This window comes from Mycteria americana, chromosome 3, assembly GCF_035582795.1.
Source record: "Mycteria americana isolate JAX WOST 10 ecotype Jacksonville Zoo and Gardens chromosome 3, USCA_MyAme_1.0, whole genome shotgun sequence".
NCBI lineage: Eukaryota > Metazoa > Chordata > Aves > Ciconiiformes > Ciconiidae > Mycteria > Mycteria americana.
In genome coordinates this window covers 8053352-8072291 of record NC_134367.1, presented here as the reverse complement: position 1 = coordinate 8072291, position 18940 = coordinate 8053352, and the positions used below count along the sequence as shown (strand labels likewise).

Below are 18940 nucleotides of genomic sequence, written 5' to 3'. Positions count from 1 at the left end.
CATGTCAGGGGCCAAGTTTGGATTGGAGCCTGGTGAAGTTTCTCTGTCATTTCCTGTTGCTGCCCTCCTCGACACTCGCTCCCGCGCTCCGCTCCTCTCTCCTCTCCTCCCGCAGACGCACACGGCGTCCGCCCTCCTGACTGGCGGCTTTTGGGGAGGATGTGAGAGGGCAGGGGCATACCTCACGCTCTTGCCTGTCACGCCGCATTCCTGCTCTCGCCATCCCCACGGGCTCAGCTCCCAGCCCGCCGCTGGCAACGCTGAAGAACCGAACGGTAAAACAACTTTCTTCTCTCCAAGCAGCTCGGCTGTACTTCCCAGGCTGCTGCGAACCTAAGGCAGCGAGAGCAAAAACGTCCTTCTCTTTTGCCGACTTCGCCGCCGATGGCCGTGGTCCCGTCCACGCAGGTGGTCGGGAGCGAGGTGGCCGTGGGATGCCGGTGCTTTGGGTGGCGGGCGGGCGAGGGGCTGCGGTGGGATCCTGCGGCGAGCGGGAGGGACGGGAAGGGAGCGCGGCTGGGGGGTGCCGGTTGTGTGGGAGCCCAGCCCGGGTCTCACTCCGTAGGAGAGGTCAGCATCTGCGAGGGCTGGCATCGATGCTGTTTTGCAGATGCTGGTGGCTTGATATGACTGACGGAAAAAAAGAGCTGTGTAAGGGAGGGAGGAATCGGTGTGGGGCTGTACAGAAGCCGGGAAGGCAGTGAAGGGAGGTGAGGGAAAGAGCAGGGGCGGCTCAGCATTTTCACTTATGTGTTTGTCTTTCAGCTTCAGTCTAGTGTTTACAGGTTTTTCCTAGGGCTTGCTTGCGGTAGCGTTCAAGGGGCTCGTGGGTGTGTACGGTCCCGGTGATTGCTTTTCTGACCAGAAAGGATTGATACTTGCGGGAATCTGTATTACACTCGCTTGGAGGAGCAGGCAAAAATCAGCTGGCATCTGTAAAAACCTGCCTGTAATGCCTTTCCTCTGACATTTCCTTATTTGCTCGCTAAACGCACATATATTTATTTATTTGGTAGGAAAATGACACAAATGCTTGTGCTTTAAAGTGGAGCGACTGTGACTTCATGTACTATTTCTGTCATTCCTGACTCGTTCGGTCTTGACTGTTTCTTGGACAAACAAGGCGTAACAAACCGACGGAGAAATCCCGGAGCGTGTGCTGGAGCCGGTTCCCGGAGCTTTCAGAGTTAAAAGGCTTTCTTGAACTCACTGACACCGGGCAGTAAATTTCAATGTGTCAGTAAGTGAGGGGAAAAAAGCGCTTGCAGAGCATTATACACAGGCAGATAGAGTCAGCGCTGCACAACCCCAGGGTCTTCACAGGCAGGATTAGTTCCCAACACCTCCAGCTACTCAGAAGCATTTAGAAAGGTCAATTATATGTACGGTATTTTCCAGCTAATTATAAGTGGGGGAAAAAAAGCCTTGGAGTTGTCCCTGGGAAAAATGATCCTAAGGCTTTGTGTACGGTGTGTTTACCTCCAAGTCATTGCTAGATTCATGTCGCTGCCTCCCCGTTTTATGTTAGTTTTGCAGTAGAGTCCTTGTTTTATGTTCGTTTTGCAGTAGAGTCCTCTCTGCCCCCCCTTCCCGTAGGGAATGCAGTGGAAGAAGGTACAAGATGGGGAACGCAGGAAGGGGGCTTTGGGCACACCCTGAGCACATCAGTCCTTCACCCCGGCCTCCGGCCAAGGCCCATCACCTCCCATGGCCGGGGAAAGTTCAAGCTCCCTGTCCAGCCTTGGCTTCCCTTGTCTTGCTGCCATAAGCTTTGCCTGCAGTCAGTTTCTAGGTAAAAGCTCAAAGTTTGTTTCACAGTTCCTATATAAAAGCCACATTTTTTTTTTTTAAATCGAGTTGAGTAGGAAATACTTTTTTGGGTATTCCCATCTCCCAGACCCTTTCTGAGTACTGTGCTACTCCTTACTGATTTTTCAAAAAGCATTATTCACTTTCAGCGTTCCCCACAGCTGGCTTATACCTGTACTATTGAGCTGGTCTGTGCTACCACACTGGTGATACACATAGGTTGGTCTGAGACAACTTCTGTGTGTTCCTGGGAGTTAGGATGGGCCAGGACACTCCAGAAAGGCAGTTTGGATGCGGCCACCTTGTTTCAGAGAGTTTAATAACATGTAGGCGTCAGGCCGTGCCAGTTGGCTTCGGGGCTGAAGAATGGGCTCTGGCACGGTTTAGTTTACTAGCAGAGATGTAGCCAAGTGACTAATGAGCTCATGTAACAGAGGGAGGAGAGAAGCTGTTGCAGGAATCACTCCCAGCACCTCTAAGGAGCTGAAAAAACAGTTTTTACCTGGAACTGTGCTCTGTATTTCTTAATACGAAAGGAAAATGGAGTGACAGACTGACATTTTTGCACGAGTCCAACGGACAGCTCACCTCTGAGGTGAATTGAATCGTTGCCTGTGCAAGGTGACTGGGGAGGCTAACTGTGCTTCAGGTGCTGCTTTTGGGTGCTTGAAGGGTGGATAGGACCTGAAGTTCTTCAGAAATCCATCCTTATATATAGGTGTTGAGAGATGAGCCTCTGTCTCAAATGCAGTTTTGGGTAGTCTGTTTCTAAACCATCCTAAAACTTCACCTATGGGTGCTATAGTGGGAGACGAACATAATTTCATCCTTAATTATTTTGGATCTAAATGTGAATTTACTTCATTTTAAGCTGACATCACTCCACTGATTTCAGTGAAGTTATTCCTGATTTACAGCAGTTGAGGGCAGATAAGAATCAGTCCCTTCATATCTGCTTTTTTCTGTGACTTGCAAAGGAGAAAGCAAGACAAGAGAAACCCACTCAGGGTGAGATCACGAGGGGAACTGAAGGGCCTTGAGTACCACCAAGAACTTTCTGGCTTTTTTGGCTTTCTTGCTTGCCCTAAATCTCAGCTTTTTGTCCTGTTAATGGAACTTTGGTTCCATGTAAAAGCAAATGCTGGGTCCCTGCTTCTACATAGAACTGCTGTAAAAGCAAAGACCAGGGTCCCTGTCCCGTCTCTCTCCTTGTGTGAGCGTGTTCTCCACACCACACTTTCAGTGCTCGTGTACCCTTGACAGATGAGTCAAGGGATGGAGATTCCAGTTCTGCTGCTTACCTTGGGAAAACGCTCTGGAGCCCAACAGACTTTACTGTCTGGAAATATTTCCTGTTGCACAATATAAATTGTCTGTTTCAGTTTAATCCTGTTGTCTTAAATTACATCACCAAAGTACTACCTTGAGTAAAGTCTCTCTTTGCAGCCACTTCACTGCAGTGGGGGAACCAGTATTGTAAGAGGCCTCAGGTTGTGAAGACTCTGCAAGAAGGTGGAGTAAGCACGTGCTTCCCTTCCCCCTTTCTCCATCTTGCACAAGGGCAGGGCGAACAAGCCTCGCTCTGTAACAGCTTAGAGGTGCAAGTCTGTGCTACTCCTAGACCCCGAGCCAGACCCCTTGCTGCTCCGCAGGCCCACGGTGGTGACTGAGACCTCCAGAAGAGATCTCTCATCACTGGTGGCTTCTTATGGCTCTGGTGGTCCTTTTCTCTGAGCTGCTTTTCCCTGCTTCAGTGCTTGAGCTTGGTGTGGTGCTCCCTGTCCTGCCCGAGGTTGCTCCAAGGATGCTCTGCTGCTCCCTGGCAGCATGTTGCCGGCCATCTGCTTCAGTTTCTGCCAGGGTTCACCTGGAGAATAGCAGCAGCATTTGGGGTAGCCTTGGCCCGGTAATGTTTGTGGGTGCTTCCCAGCACAGTCCTGGCTCTCTCTCCAGGCTGAATCAGACACGCTGCGTTCATCCGCTTTGCTCTTGTGTAGCTCCAGCTCCAGTTCTTGTGGTATTTAAGTGCTGATGCAGAAATTAAGGTAACATTTACATGCTCTAGTGAGTCTTCAGCTCGCCTGCACGAATCTCTTGTTTTCCTTCTTCTAATGCAGTGCCACTACCTGAGGACATTCCTTGCCTCCTTGCTCCAGGGAGCTGTTGATCCCTGCTCTGTTTATGGGACATTGCCATCCATAGCAGTGAGGACACGTAGCAGAGATGGTCAGCATCGACCAGATGATATCCCTGCTGATGGCCAAACACAGCCAAAAAGGTGCATGCCTCCTTCCCTCTCCAAACAGTATCCTCTTTGCTTTGGCTATTTTTAAACATATTTGCTGCTGGAGACTGAAGCTCCCTATCAGTCTGAGCCTTGCCACCATGCGACCCATAGCTGTTTAAAGTGGATTAATGCTGAGGCTGGAAGGACAGTTTTTGCTCTTCTGTCCGCTGCTTGGGGCTGCCTGATGCGTTGGTGGTTGTGGCAGAGCCACTTGCTTTCCAGTAAATCGGCTAAGGGCACCGAACAGCTTGGAGCCAGAGGCTTTTCCTCCTTACTCCTGACTTCTTCTGGAGTTGAACTGGCGAGAAGGAGGTGAGAGGCCTCTGTATCCCATCAGCAATCCCCTCAGTCATCCTCTCCCTCCCTGGAAGTGTTATTTTTGGTTAATTCACACAAGTCTGGGCCTCCTTGGTCTATCCTGTGGGAGGAAGCTCGAGGCTGGAATTTTGTAATACAAGCCAGATTTTTCTCTGGAGGCAGAGTGGAGGAGGCCACTCCTGTTGCTTCTCCAGTTCTTGTTAGTTCTTGATCAGCTTAATATGGTAACTGTGAAAGGTTTTCTTTCCCCATGGAGAATGAACTTGGCCTCTGAGGAAGGTCAGCGTTGGGGTGTTCACCCTGAGATACCTGATTTCTGCAGAGCCACTGATGGAAATCCCAGCTCAGGGTGCTCGGACCTCATCTTCCTGATGCAAGTTCGCAGCAGTTTACTGGGGGTGAGTCTCTCTGAATGCACCCCAGGCCATTTGCAGCATTGCAGAACTGCAGTGTTGCTAAAAACAAGGAGTTGTCCTCCACTGTCCTTGGCCAGAGTTTGTTCTTACCCTGAGGAGCACAGAGCAGTCTGTCCCCTTCCACACCAGCAGCAGCTGGTTTTCACTGGAGTAAGCACATTTTTGTACCTGCTCTTTGGAGAGCGTTCTCAGAGGCTTTCTGTGGTTATGAAAAAAAAAAAGGATCTGTCCCTCTGATTTCCCCTGTGACCACGATATTTCAATGTTCTCCTCCTCCACTGACCATTGGCAATAGAAAGACCACCACTCCCTGCTCTCTCCTCTTTGACCGTCTTACTTCGAAGGGGGGGTTGTTTCTACAGGGGCTGGTGCAGTGGAAAGCTGAGAACATCTGAAGTTACCATAATTTAAATACGCAGGTGCTACCTTACCTTAACTATGCACAGAGAGCTTGCTAATTAAATCTGAGTTTGCTTCTCGGTCATCAGTCACTGTACTAAGGACAGAGATAACAACAGGTGAAACCCATGTCTCATCCTCAGTGGCACCTGACACACTACCTGTGACATACTCTTCTGGAGTTTCCCAGCTGGACTTAGTATCACTAGCTTAATAATATACATCCTGTGCTCCTTTTAGTTTGCTAGTCACTGCGATTCCCCTCTGACATAGCCTAAAATTATGGAAATTATGCTTGCATTCCTTTTTTTTTCCTTCTTCTTTATTAATGCATACATGGATGTATAGTCTTCAGAGATTTATTTTTCTTTAATGAAATCAGCCTCCTTTTCCTGGCTAGTGTAGTGCATGAATGTCACATTTAAATACGTGTTTTCAAGTTCAGTCCTTTCCCTCAGACATATTGCTTTACACTACATTTGGCTGTGTTAAACTGCAGTGCTGATTTACTACATCAGTGATCATGAAAGACTCAAATTCCTCTGACTCCTGGTTTGTTGCTTCCCTCTATTTACTATCCGCAATGCTCTGGTTTTTGGAATAGTTGACAGACTGTGAACTTAGATTTCTTATTTCTTTTCCTCCACTTGATACAATGGTTACAATCAGATTAATATATTTAGCAGGTTTGGATCTGATTATAGAGCAAGTACAAAAAGCTCTCCTGAGAGCAATGATGCCATGAATGTCACAGCAGTGTGTGGTGCCAGGTACCAGGTGTGCACAGAACAGAAGGGGTAAAGATCTGCCCAAAGTGCAGGGAAGATCCCTTATCTCTCTTCCACAAGCAGGAGCTGGAAGCAGGGAGTGATCAACTGCAGGTGACAATCCTCCTTGCTTCCTTTTTTATTTTCTTGAAGAAGTCTGTAAGTGTTTTCTGTTCTCTACTGCAATTCAGAAGTGATGAGGATGCTCTTCAGCCAGCTAAGGAGGTTTGAACACCACCGAGCATGCAAGGAAGGGTCCTGTCTCTTCTTGAGATTTCTATCCCAAAGATGGTCACCTCTCTTCTCTGTCCAAAACCTGCAACTGTTGGCCTGTATATGGAAGCTCTGGGTATGAGATTTGGTCAGCCAGAGTCTAAATAGCTTTCAGTATTGAGTCTTACTGTTTAAAAAGCAAACAAATGGAAAATTGGGAATTCCCTCCTTTTTGTTTGCATACTTGAAGAAGCACTGGCTAGGCAAACCTGCCAGGAATGCTGACTCTTCCTGAACAACTGCTTTAAAACAGGGGTTGCACGTAGTGACAGCAAGAGTGGCAGCAGAAACCCTCCCCAGAGAGGAAGGAGTACACCATGGGCACCATGACAGTAGTTAAGTCAACCTCCATCTTCTGCTTGCGCCTTCCTGCATGGGTCTGCATCGCCTCTCCTTCAAATGGATGCTGTGTCAGGCGGTGAACATCTCGTGCACCTCTAGTGAGAACTTCCAGCTGATATTTAGGAAAGGCTTCTCTGCCAGTCAACCAGCTTCTGAGAGGACCAAGCCAGGAGGTAGGTACCTGTTCAGATACATCTCTGGCCTTGGTGTTTCCAGCTGGCTGGCTCTCAGCGGTTTCTCACTCGGCATGCGGGAACACCTAATTGCCCTGCACAGACACCCTGTCTCCCTGGACCATACGTGTACGCTTACAGGTTCTGAGTCACTCCTCAGAAATTCAGAGCTCTCGTTTTGACTGCGCTGGATGCCTGAACACTTAAGATAGGTGCTCTGGGTCACGCTGCTAGGCGGGATGTCTACAGGTTTCTTATTGTGACACCAGGTAAGGCTTTTATTAAATGTGGCCTGAAGTCAACTTTCCAAAGGTCAGCTTTTGCGCGTACAGAGGACAGGCTACAATCTGAAGTATTGTTGGCCTTAATCAGTATTTGCAAAGCAGTATGCACGGCACTGCCTATTGTTGTTACTAAGAGAAATTACGCGTGTTAGGAAGTGGATCACATGGCTATCATGCCATGCAATCTGACTTTATTTTCCAAGAACACTAAATACTCGCTGATTCTGTCCAGACCTTGCCTGTTCTGTGATTTTCTAGAGTTGTCTCTGTGAGGCAGGAGCTTGCTTGCAAAAAAAAAAAAAAAAAAAAAAAAAAAAAGTATCCATCCAGGGCCCTAGTTTGCTCTCTGCACAGCTTAACTGTGCAGCTCGCTGCCAAGCATCACACAGCAGAGCAGAAAGCAAGGCAGAGAAGCGCTTGTGAATCACCATGGAACAACATCAGACGAGCCAAGCAGACCCATGTGATTTTAGGCAGGGCTCAACAATTTCATTCCTTTAGCTTCAACCCAGGGGGCAAATTTGTTCATTTCCCTGGCATTGCAACAACGTTAAAGACTCTGCACCCATTTGCCCTCAACCGGTAGGGTTTCTGCTCTGAAACACTTGCTGTTCCTATTGGGTGTGATAATAGCAGTTAAAAGAAAGGTGGAGGTTCAGTGGGACCAATCCTCACGTACGCTAAGCTGCTTTTACCCGTCCTCAGTATGTAAAATGTCCTTAAAGCAAATGTAAATGGTGCAGTCAAAGTAGTACAAGTGGATTCCAGAATCAGACAAATAGGTTCCCTACTCTGAAGTGAGTAAGTTTTGCAAGCATTTGTGGGGAGATGGATACCAAATTGTGAGTTGTCACCTATCCCGCTGAGACAGATGCTTAGAAGGAAGTGCCGATGTCTGATGGCCACAATGGATGACGGAGGGAAATTTTAGGAAGGTTGAGGCATCCGTGTCTGCGGGTACTGAGTACTCCAGCGGTTCATCTTTCCCATGCACTTGGTGCATGCTGGTTCCTGAGCCTTGCCTGGGAATTATCTGGGAGGGTACCAGTTGGCTTGGACTAAAAGCATGCGATAGGTGTGTAATAGCATAGATAGTCAAGTTCCAGCACCTATGCTTGTGTCCTGAACGGTTTAATTCACTATTACAGAAATAGCATAAGAGCTTTCTTGACTTTTGATTCTTTCCTCTCATGGCAGAGGTCACATAGTTTGAATCAGCTCAGAGATAAAGTGAAAGCGTGCAGAAAACAGGAAAAGACAACCTGAACCGGGGAGGAAGGAATAAAGGTATTTTCTGGGAAACAGAGGAACGCAGGCAAAGGTATGAAGAAAATCACCTGCTCGAGAGAAGCAGCCTCGAGGGGTGGACATAAAACTTCCTAACTTGCCTTTCCATGTCTCCTGGAAAGCCTGGAGTTATTTCAGAACAGCGCATTTTGAAGCAGGCACCCTAAATTAGAGCCCTCTTGCAGTGATGCTTTGGCACCTAATGTGCCCCTGTAGCCCCCAGGACCACTATGGATCTGATGGGGAGACTAAGTGCAGCTGGAGGAGCTAAGAAGCCTGTCTCCTCCACCAGTCCACCATTCATGATGATAGGAAGGTCATCTTATCCCATTGCAAAATGGGAGTGCTACCTCAAAGCCACCTGTCAGAGGTGTCATGCCTTCTTGCTTGCAACATGCTGGAAAAATGAAAAGCTCCAAGTGACTGCTGTGTGTTATTAATGAGGGAAGGTTGGAAAAAATCTCTATGCCTTTCTGTTGTACGTGTTGCTTGAGAAAAGACATACTATCCGTGGTGAGACCTCACAGCATGTAAATTCTCAAAACATATATGCAAAAGTTTGAAACCGGAGGTTTTGTTGACCCTGGAAGAAAAAGCAGATTCCAAACTGGGGCTCAGAAAAAAAATCTCCTGTTTCATCAATATTTGCTATTGCTTTATTGATGAATGGATGCAGCTTGCCTCTGTTGTGGTTTTTGTCCTGTTTGTCTTCTGAATTTGCCTACATTTTATTTCTTGGCAATTATAGTTTCAAGAGCTGGGCGCAAGGTAGGCAGCTGAAGAGCCACAACATCTTTTTCATCCTCTCTTTCACTGAATTTCCAATCTTGAGGTCTTGCCTTTGAGCAGAAATTTTGTGATGGGGACTGTAGGGACTAGGTTACTACAGGGAAAATGCGAACCTCCGTCAGGGTTTGAATTTTGGTCTGAAGAAAACAACCTGATATTTCAATCTGCAAAATCACTTTGGGCCATAAGGACCTACAGATTAAAACCTCATAGTATAGGAAAACTTAACATAAAATCTCTATGGCTTTTAAGGGAGTGATTTCTACCTTGTTGTTTCCATTGAACCATGTGACTTAGAGAAGTATGGAGTAAACTTGCTCAGAACTCCTCAGGAGGAGACATGGACTGCTTGAGGGTATCTGTGAGGTTGTTTTCCCCGTGTCCGTGGCTGGGTAGTTGATTCAGCTGCTGCGCTGCCGTGGTGCCATTTATATTGACAAGTATTTCTTACAAGGTTCAAAGGACAGAGAAGAAGTCAGTGCTAAGGCAGGCTGCAGTTTTTGTGGGGAAACATCTGTGATCCCTTGTTCCTTCTAAGTATTTAATCTGTTATGTCCCTATGCAGAGTTTGGTACTGTAGGACGATACCGAATTGTTCCGTTTGACTTCAGTTCAGCTTTTTTTGCCCTTTCAGTCTGAACGTAGGCTCATTGCAGCTGCTGTTTACCAAGAGGCATAGTAGAAAAATTCTAGCATGCATTTATTTAAATAACATCTGACATATTCTGGAGGATAGACAGCATGGAGTGGCTATAGTGCTGTTTCCAAAGAGTTTAAACGGCATCCTTGGCAAGAAAATAGAGGAAGGAAAGATCTGTTACATGTGCTTGTGTATTGCCCCTAGAATAGGATCAAAGTTACAAAAAGAAACTGTGGTTTTGTTTCTCCACAGTTGTTAGAGTTCACAAACTTCCCAGGATCTACATTTCAAGGCTTTCATCAACCAGATTTTGTACATTTACATTTGTTCAAAATAGTTTCCAGGCAGTGGGTGATTAGTGGTTAGAAATGGCTTGCAGTTTGGTGATAATTTGATTAAGTGAAATCCTTAGGAAAATGAGCATTCCAGATCTTTCATATTTCCTTGCTTCACCTGTGGACCACAACTCCTTCCCCACCCAATCTCACAGGAGGCATCTCCTTTATCTCCTGCATTTCAGAAAGGAACAGATGAATGCTAGTCAGGAAAGACAGGAGGATGCGTCCAGCCAGAATGAGCAGCAGGAAAAGACATTAACTCCAAAAAAATACCACTTTTACATTTTTCCAGGAGAACTTAAAATACAGTAATTATATCCCTCTCCCCAAGAGCTCCATGTACTCTGGTTCTTTTGAATTAATTCAGCATTAAGGACTGTGTTGTGCTACTAGCAGGGGGCTGAGTAGGCGCACTGTCTCCAGGGGCAGAGGAAACACAAGATTCATGGTATCTTGAGGAGACTCTCACCTCCTCGACATGCCAAGGAGGATATCCCCCAGTAACATCGTCTGGAGCAGCACTCCTTCATCTGCAAGTCTGAGGCAGTCTGCAAACAAATGAAGATGACCCATACCTGTACATTTCCATGCTGGCCAGTGAACCAGCAAAGAAAATGGGGGAAATAAAGAGGTAAATATTAAAAGTTTAGCCAATTTTTAAAATATGTGTAAATGAAAATAATTTTCTAATGTTGCGTAAGCTGGGCCATGGATTTTTTTTTTTTTTTTTTTATATTAGTGGTCCATGTATCCTTGTTTGGGACACCCTGACCTGTAGTAGATTCTCTCAGGGAGTGCATCCAACTCCATTTACAGGACCCATGTATGGAGAACATGTGAGATCCCTCAGTAAGATTTTCAGTTTAAACCTATTCAAAACTTTATGTGGAAAAAGAAAGGTCTGGAAGTCCACACTCAGCAATATAGTATGCATGAGACTCAGTTAATTCACCTTGAAAGAGGCCTTTAGGGGAACTTGCAAATGCGTGCTGTGTTAGGGACGGGACATGGGTGAGCGCCCGAGAGCAGCACCAGATAAACAGAAAACATTGCCGCAACCTATCTGGGAGGTCATGGGATCCACGTAGCTGGCAACATTGCTAGGCAGATTGGTTTGCGCTGTGGCCGTTTTTTCTCACAGATGGGATAAAAATAAGATAGATTAAGTATACCCAAGAAAAAATAGTTTTGCAAAGGCTTGAGCAAGCTGTGAATGTCAGCAAAGGGAGCCGGTAATGTAAGCAAACTTCAGAGAAGGAAAGCTGCCGAGAGTCCTGCCAGAGAGAGCAAAGGGGACTGGTTCCGCACACTGGATGTGGGGTGTGGGGTTGGCTGGGCAATTAGGTTGATTTGTGTCTTCTGTGTTTACCGAGGCAGATCCCAATGGAGAGGGAGGTTTTTCTTTTGGCTAATAAATATTCCTGCCACTAATTTAAAATGTTTTTCCCCTCCTTCTGTGGCCCTTTGAGTTAACCTCTGCCGTGCCAAGTCATTGAGGCTGATAGGCAGGTGCTGAGGTCCCTACAGAAATGTGGAGCTCCCTGTCACTGCTGTTAATGTCTGCTCTGCTTCTCCAGGGTTAGATCTACATTTGGCTTTGATCTTGCACCCAGCTTTCCAGCAGATCCTCAGGGACGGCCGATTTAGGCAAGGTGAGGAACTGCTCCCTTAAACTGGATCTTGTACCAACAGAGCGAGCAGCAACGCCTTGGCTGTCTGTGCTGTAGGGTGCTCGCCAGCGAGCATGAAACTGCAGTGAGGATGTATGATGGAGCAAAAGCAGATGGTGTATCAGGGCTTTGGGTTGCTCAGATGGGCAATAGTTACTGCTTCTTGGTGGCTCTGCAGTAACTGGCTGTGAGCTTGGTCTCAGGCAACGGCACATCACCTGCCTTCATTTAGTTGGCTGTGAAAACCGACTGTTGATTTCTGCTCTTCCTTTCCTTTTTTGGAGAGTCGTTACATCTGGGTCAAGGCTAACGGTGTACTGGGGCTCCATACATTAAGTCTTCAGGGGTGCTGATGCATAGAAAACCCCCTTACCTGGCAATAAGAGAGGGAGACCAAGTCTGAAATGGTGCTCCTCTGATTTGGCAGTACTTACTCTGCTTTGGGGAGGTGTAAATGGTAAGGGACGCGGCCAGAGGGAACAAAGGCCAGAGGATATAATTCTCCACTAAGTAACAGTTATTTGTTGGTCTCTGGAGTAGTTACTTCAGACAGGTTTTTAAATGCACTTAATTCCGACAGAAGTAATCTCAGTGAAAGGGGTGTTGGGATCGTGCAGGGAACATTCTTGGGATAAACATCTGCCTCTTTTTGGTTAACAATCATATTTGTTACATTACAACAAATACCACTATCTGACCCAGAGAGCTTGTGGAAGGGGGCCAGAAAACAAACTGCGTTGCTACTGACGAGATAATGGATCAGAAATAAAACATTGCAGCACTAAAAAAAAAAAAGAAAACTCAGTCAAAAAGCTGTTTCTCATTTCTTTTTACATTGCCCTGAAAATTCAGACAAGTGTAGTTTTTCAGCTCAGCCTCACTTTGTAGAGTTGGTGGGTTTTACACTTGGGGAAAGAGAATTATAACTTTCCTTTCCCACGTTGTTTGAGAACCGCACAAGAAATGTGTCTGAGTGGCAAAGTTCACTCCCCTCCATGCGTTAGGGCCAGCGGTTTGATGCGCTTTGTATGAGAAATAGTAACCAGATACAAAAATTGTGTCAAGACTCTCAGACGGCCAAGAGGGAGTTGGATCTAGGCATTCACTTTGGCCCTCTCTCCATAGCTAGTGTCTCTCTGTCTGTATCTGCGGAAGTGATGCCATCAGTGCCACCGCACCAATCCCTCTGTCTGTCTGGCCAGCCACATCGGTCTCCCATCTGGGTATGATGCAATTTCCTTTGCTTCTTTATTGGGAGATTAAAGGAGCTGCCTCTTCTCCCTTTTCCTTGTAGACAATTTATTGTTTCTGGATTTAATAACTTTCTGTATTTGAAGGTTTCCTGCGGATGGATCAGGAGCAAATACGAACATTGCAATGACAGCATTTTTAAGGCGAGTATCTGCAGCATAGGCTACCTGTTTCCTGATCCCCCTATTGTGTATGGATCAAGACTCATGTATATACCCTAGCTGTCACTTCAAAGGCAGCTTTGACCAATAGGTATTGTTCCTTATAGTAAATTTAACAGGAAAAGTATGTTAAATGTCCTTCTGGTAGCTGTTGGTAGGTTCAACGGTGATATAAATAACTGCTTCAGAAAGTTCAGACTTCTCCTCCTGTTAGTGTTTGGCCCATTGGGTAATATATGTGCTCTTGAAACAGTGGGACATCACTCCTTATCCCCAAGTTTTGCATCTGGAGGTCTCTCCTACCCAGAAGCTTCCTTTGGCTCTCTTGTTATGTAGGGATTTACTTTAATAAGACATTGAGCTGGAGATGTGGCTGGAGTCAATAGCCCCACCCCACCTCCTGTAGGGGCCAGATGTAATTCCATAAGGTCTCACAGGGCTATGCTATCTCAGCACACGCCATCCCGTCCCCTGGGAGTTGGCCCCGCAGCTGTGAGTTTACCTGTGCTGAGCTGACTGTGCACGGGTTGGCTCCGCTGAAGCTGTTTTGTCACTGCAGCTCTCTGCCCCACGAATAAGCTCTGTTTGTGGGACCAAAAGGGACTGCTTGTTCTTCAGCCCAAATGGCCCAAGTTGTTGCCCTTTTGGGCTCTCTAGGGCCCAGTTTCAGTCCTGACATCTTGAGGGACTTGCCCCATGATGTGGCTGTTCTTTCAGGACACAGCTAACTAAAGCTATTTATTTATTTTTATTGTTAAGCACAGGAGTAGCATGAAGAAATGCAGATGTCTGTCAGCTTTGCAGCAAGTTGTGGAGAGCACTTCGTAGCGCCTTTGGGTTGCTTCCATATTTCCAGTTGTCCCATTTTCTCAGATGTAGAAGGCTCCCCTGAGGCTGAAACTTTGGCCTTAAGGTTTCCAAGGGCTGTTTCTTTCTGCAACAGTTCTGATGGATTTTTTTGTTTTTCTAAGCAAAACTCTGCATGGGAGTGCGCTTTCCAGTTGTACCTCCTCGGTGGTGTTAGCCTTGTTGGTGATACATGTCCAGGTCCTATTGCCATAGACTGGCAATGTGGGTGAGCATCTCAGATAGGATTTTGTGAAATGACCCTCAGAGCAGTGCCTTGCTTCACCATGAGGTTGTGAAGAGAAGTGTTTTGGAGATTGGGAGTTGTTTGGGCACTGCAGTAGATGGCAGCTGCATTAAGTACATCCTCACAACTCACATTACATGGGGTCTCATGCTAGTTTCAGCAGAGACTCCAAAGAGAAAATTCTTGCATGTCTGTGAGAAGTCTCTCTTGCCCGGAGCCAAGACACGGAGGAGAAGCAGCTGACACAGCCGCCGTTGCTCTGCTTATCTTGTGTGTTACTGTTGAGGGCTGAGCTTTGGCCAAGAGTGTCTTCTGTCTCCACGCAGATGCTCTGCCATGACTCTGTCTGGGCATGCACTCTGGCTGGAGGAGGCAGGTAACAGCTCTGTTACGTGGCTGGGGCTGACACCTGCCCGAGGATGTCTTCTCCTCCCCTGTGATGCTGGGAAGCAGGTGGTGGGATTGGCTGAGCTGTGATGCTGGAGGAAAGGAGACTTTCTCCTTGGCTGCTGGGAAGAAGCATGCAGGTCTAGTCATGCTAACAGGTGGCTTCAGACTAAGGCTTGTCCTGACTGGCTCGTTGCAGAAGGTCTGGGAGGATGCTCTTCTCAGGGTTAGGTGTTACCAACATGCACGGGCAGTGGATTAGGGCTTGAACCCATGCTTGTGTCCTCAGCCTAAAGTGCTGCGTAGTCTTGTGGCACTCCTGTTTTGCAGCTGAACTGAAGATGGTTGGTCAGAATGTATGAGAGGCATGTTTGCAGGTTTAAAGCTCTGTAAAGCAGTCTGGATGCTTTGCTTAATTAAGGCAGTGTTGGAGAGGGAGCTTGTCATCTGTGGTAGAGGGACAGTCTTTCTGCACCCATCTGCAGGTATTTCCAGTGCTCCGTGGGTCAGTACATTCCCACTCCACGTTCTGTCTGTTATAACTGAATAACTAGTAATTCTCCCTGTGAGAACCCCCAAATCTGTCTGTTTTCCTGGCCAACTGATGAACGGTAATAACCAATGAGCAGCTGCTAACACTGCAGAAACAGTCCGTACCAGAGGCAGCTCAGTGGCTGATAATTATCTCCTTCAGGGAGGAGCTTTGCAGGGGGAGTTCCTGCCTCACTAGATCTTTGCTTCACTTGAAATTATTTGGTTGTGTGTCTTGGTTCAACATACCTCCAGTCCTTTCAGTCGGTATGAAGCTTCACAGCTGGAGTCTCCGTATGCGGAGCCCCATAAGGGCTTGCAAAGCTCTTTTCTTTGAACGCGTTGACGCTTCCACCTGTGGCAGGGCAAGGAGCGATCTGCAGGGTTTAGCACTCACGATAAGCCCCCGGCTGGGGTGGGAAGGCACGGGGACCATGTCGCACAGAGGATTTTAGGGCTTCCCTCTGGTAGAAAGGGGGTTCCATCTCTAGTGACTGTTCACAGCCCTGCAATGAACACAATCTAGATCCTTTGTAATGATACCTTTTTTCTTCCTCCTCAAATAAAGGGTTGCTTTACTTACCTGGATTTACAACTCCATCAGCCAAACTCTATTAATAAATTTCCCAGTAAAGACATAGCTAGTCTCTGCCAAAAAGTTTTTTTGCTCGTGTAGTTTAACTCTATTGCTTGGAAGGAGAAACTAAGCAGCAAATAGAGTTCCTGGCCCCAGTGTGAGGTACTCTGTTTGCATAGCCATGTCAGGTGTGTGACTTTTTACACGTCTCACTGACAAAGTGTTACTGGCAAAATGTTTGTGTACAAAATGAACCAATGTCATTTACCTTCTCCATCTGCTGGAGAAGGTCCAGTCCCACTCACCCACCCTTTACCAAAAGCTTAATGGAGAGAGCTGCAGAGGTGGTGGCACAGTGATAGATGCAGTAGAGAACAGAAAGAGTTAAATGCCAAGTTTTGCTGCAGAGCTTTTCATCGTCACAACTGGGGCAAGTGGAAACACAGACTGAATAAATGGGTCTGATGATGCTGGACTGTGAGCAGGTTTTGAACCCCCAGTCCTCCCAGCGCACCAGCACTTAGCCCTCGGTCTCCTGAGTTATACAACGTTACACAGCCCTCTTAAATGGGCCAATTATTTCTCTATGCAAGAGCGACTCAGAGAGATTTTCCTGTCTGTTGACTATGAAATATATATTTCATTTTCTTCAAGAAAGCCCATTTTTATTTGCAATTGGAGTGAAATCAATATTCCAAAATGGCATTTCAATAACATCAAGGTTGTAAAGTAAACAGGGTAATGAGAAGACAAGAGCTGTAGATAGATTTGCAAATGTCAGACAGTTGATATATATTTTCAAATATATAACTTGATTTCACAGTGATAAATATGGGAAACTGATAGCAAATGAACAAGAACTACGGAAGGAGAGGAACGATGTGAAACTGCCTATGTTTTGCTCCTTAGCTAGTGGCAACCTGCAGGCAAGTATGGGACTCCCCTGGGTTGAAGAGGGAGGACAGGTATTGTTTTTATGTACGGCCTTGGCTGGAAAAAGGCAACTTTACACTATACTTAGAGCCTCTAATGTTGCAGCAAGTCAGCTCCTGGATTTTTTTCCTCAATAGTGGGATGCATAGGGGTTAAAGGAGGAAGAAGGCATTAGGGAAGGGCTGCAGGGGGTCATTGCATGAGTCAGTATTGCACTGGTGCCCAAGCCGATGGTGCTGGAATCGCCGTCTCTCCTATGTCTGTGCAAATCCCCCAGCTTTACCTAACCTTTCACATGCTACACAAATGACTCCCACTTGCTTTTCCCAGGAACGTGCGGTGTGTTTCTGCTCTGCTAAGCAGTGGCCACGTTCCAAGCAGCAGCGGCTGCATTTTTATGCTCTTGTATTGGAACAGGACTCGCATAGTTTGAATCATCACTTGCCGTCACCCACAACGCTTGTGCTTAGAAACTTGTGAGATCATCCCCGTAGCTTGCAAAAAAGGTTTGGCATCTTTCTGGGGAGAAAAGCAACTGAAAAACTGAAGAAATTATATGTCCTGGCTGTGAAAGTTGACACAAAAGAGGCAAGTGTAGAAGTGCCACATTACCCTGAAATGGCTTCGAGGTGGTGGATGAATAGCAAACAATGCTATATATTTTTTGTATTTTCTTAATCACAATATCCCTCCCTAAAATGTCATCCTGATTTCCCAAGGGATTGTAAGAGTCAAAGCTGGTTGGTTTGCAGGCCAGAGAGGGGTAAATGGACCTAACTCGCCTACGAGTCAAGCTTTCTAAATTAATTGCTATTATTTTGATTAGAAATAAAGTTTGAGAACACTTTAACATGAAATAAAGGAAGCTTACAAGAAAGTAATTGAAGTAATAATCTGTTTGAGGGGAGAATTGAGATATGAGTTCAAATTGGTGAGAAAAAAAAAAAGACAAGACGTGAAGGCTGAGAATTAATACAACCAGCATCTCCTATCTTTGCAGAGCTGGTGAGGAGGGATGTGACTTTTGGGAGATGACGAGAGCATTGCTTTGGGCCTGGAGCTCTCCATCCTGGTTCATTTTTCAGGCTTGTCATCACCTGCACGTGCATTTTTGAGAGTGGGAAGTTTCCCGTCCATCGGTGAGCGATTCGGGGGGTCAGTGCGTCTGCACGACGTCTGTGGTGTCCAGCAATGGGCTGAGCTTTGCTGGGCTGCTGTTTGTCACCTCGCTGATTTTAGCCGGGCGCTCTGGATTTCCAAACAATGGTGATTTTTTTACTTTGGGAAACTGCTGTCGACATCATCCTAAAAGTGGGCTTGGGCATTTTCTTTGATGGAGGAAGCAGTAGTGGTGCTGCCACACTTTGCTGCCAGGAGTCTAAGGTAAGACTCAGATGTCCCAAATTTTCCTGTCGTTTTGTCTTAATCCAGGAAATTAGGCTGGCATCTCTCTTATTCCTGCTGGTTAGAGAGACTTAGAGCTTTCATTAAATGCTGGATTTAGATCTTAGCTAATAAAAAGCAAAGAAGAATCATGCACGCAGTCTGGCAGGGGGATTGAATCTTTGTGCAATATGAAAGGTCCTCTCAGGTGCGGCTTGTGCTGTATGGTTTGTGTAGTGTTCAGCAAGGCCCTGTCAGTGCTGGGGTTTCCTGTTGCTCATAGCATTCCTTTACTATTGCTTTTGTTTTCTCTCTTGCTTTGTAGAATTTGATCTCTGCTTTAAATTAAGTTTCTGGTAACGTGTGCGTTCTGATTATTGCAATGTGCCTTGCTGAATAGGGATCATTCCCTTCCTCAGTCTCAAGTCACTTCACCTTGGCTTATAACTTTACTTTCTGGGGAAAGGAAAGGTTTGTTTTCCTTTAGGATTGCCGGAGATGATGGTCTTTGATTTCTATGTTCGTGGCCTGAAATCATTCTCAAGTCCAGCCTGTCGTATCAAAATGATTTACTTCTTTCATTGTTTGACTCTCCCCATTGCTTCTTGCCAATTCTGTGTGTGAGAATGTTCATTCCTGCATTTACCAAGGCTTTCTGTGTCTGACTGGACTGGCAGGTTCACATCTGTCTTTCATAAGGAGGATTTTGCAGACAAGAACGCCCTGGAAAGGGATTAAGCCTCGTTGTTGTTGTTATAGTTGGTCCTGCGTTTGTCGCTGCTGAGAGGATGATAAATGCTGTGCACGAGGCACACCGCAACGAATGCACGTC

At 46.4% G+C, this 18940-nt stretch overlaps 1 protein-coding gene across 11 annotated transcripts in view; it reads left to right on the top strand.

Moving 5' to 3' along the window:
- The window catches only part of EVA1A (eva-1 homolog A, regulator of programmed cell death), a 214712-nt gene that overhangs the window by 147557 nt on the left and 48215 nt on the right, over positions 1-18940 (top strand). For 3 of the 11 annotated variants that reach the window (XM_075497796.1, XM_075497795.1, XM_075497794.1), the window contains exon 1: positions 6636-6784. The exons of 1 other annotated variant lie outside the window; for it this stretch is intronic. In XM_075497796.1, the coding sequence (XP_075353911.1) occupies positions 6643-6784 (142 nt within the window). In that variant the 5' untranslated portion in view covers positions 6636-6642. 7 more of the 11 variants (XM_075497798.1, XM_075497803.1, XM_075497802.1 and 4 more) reach the window with 7 other exon arrangements.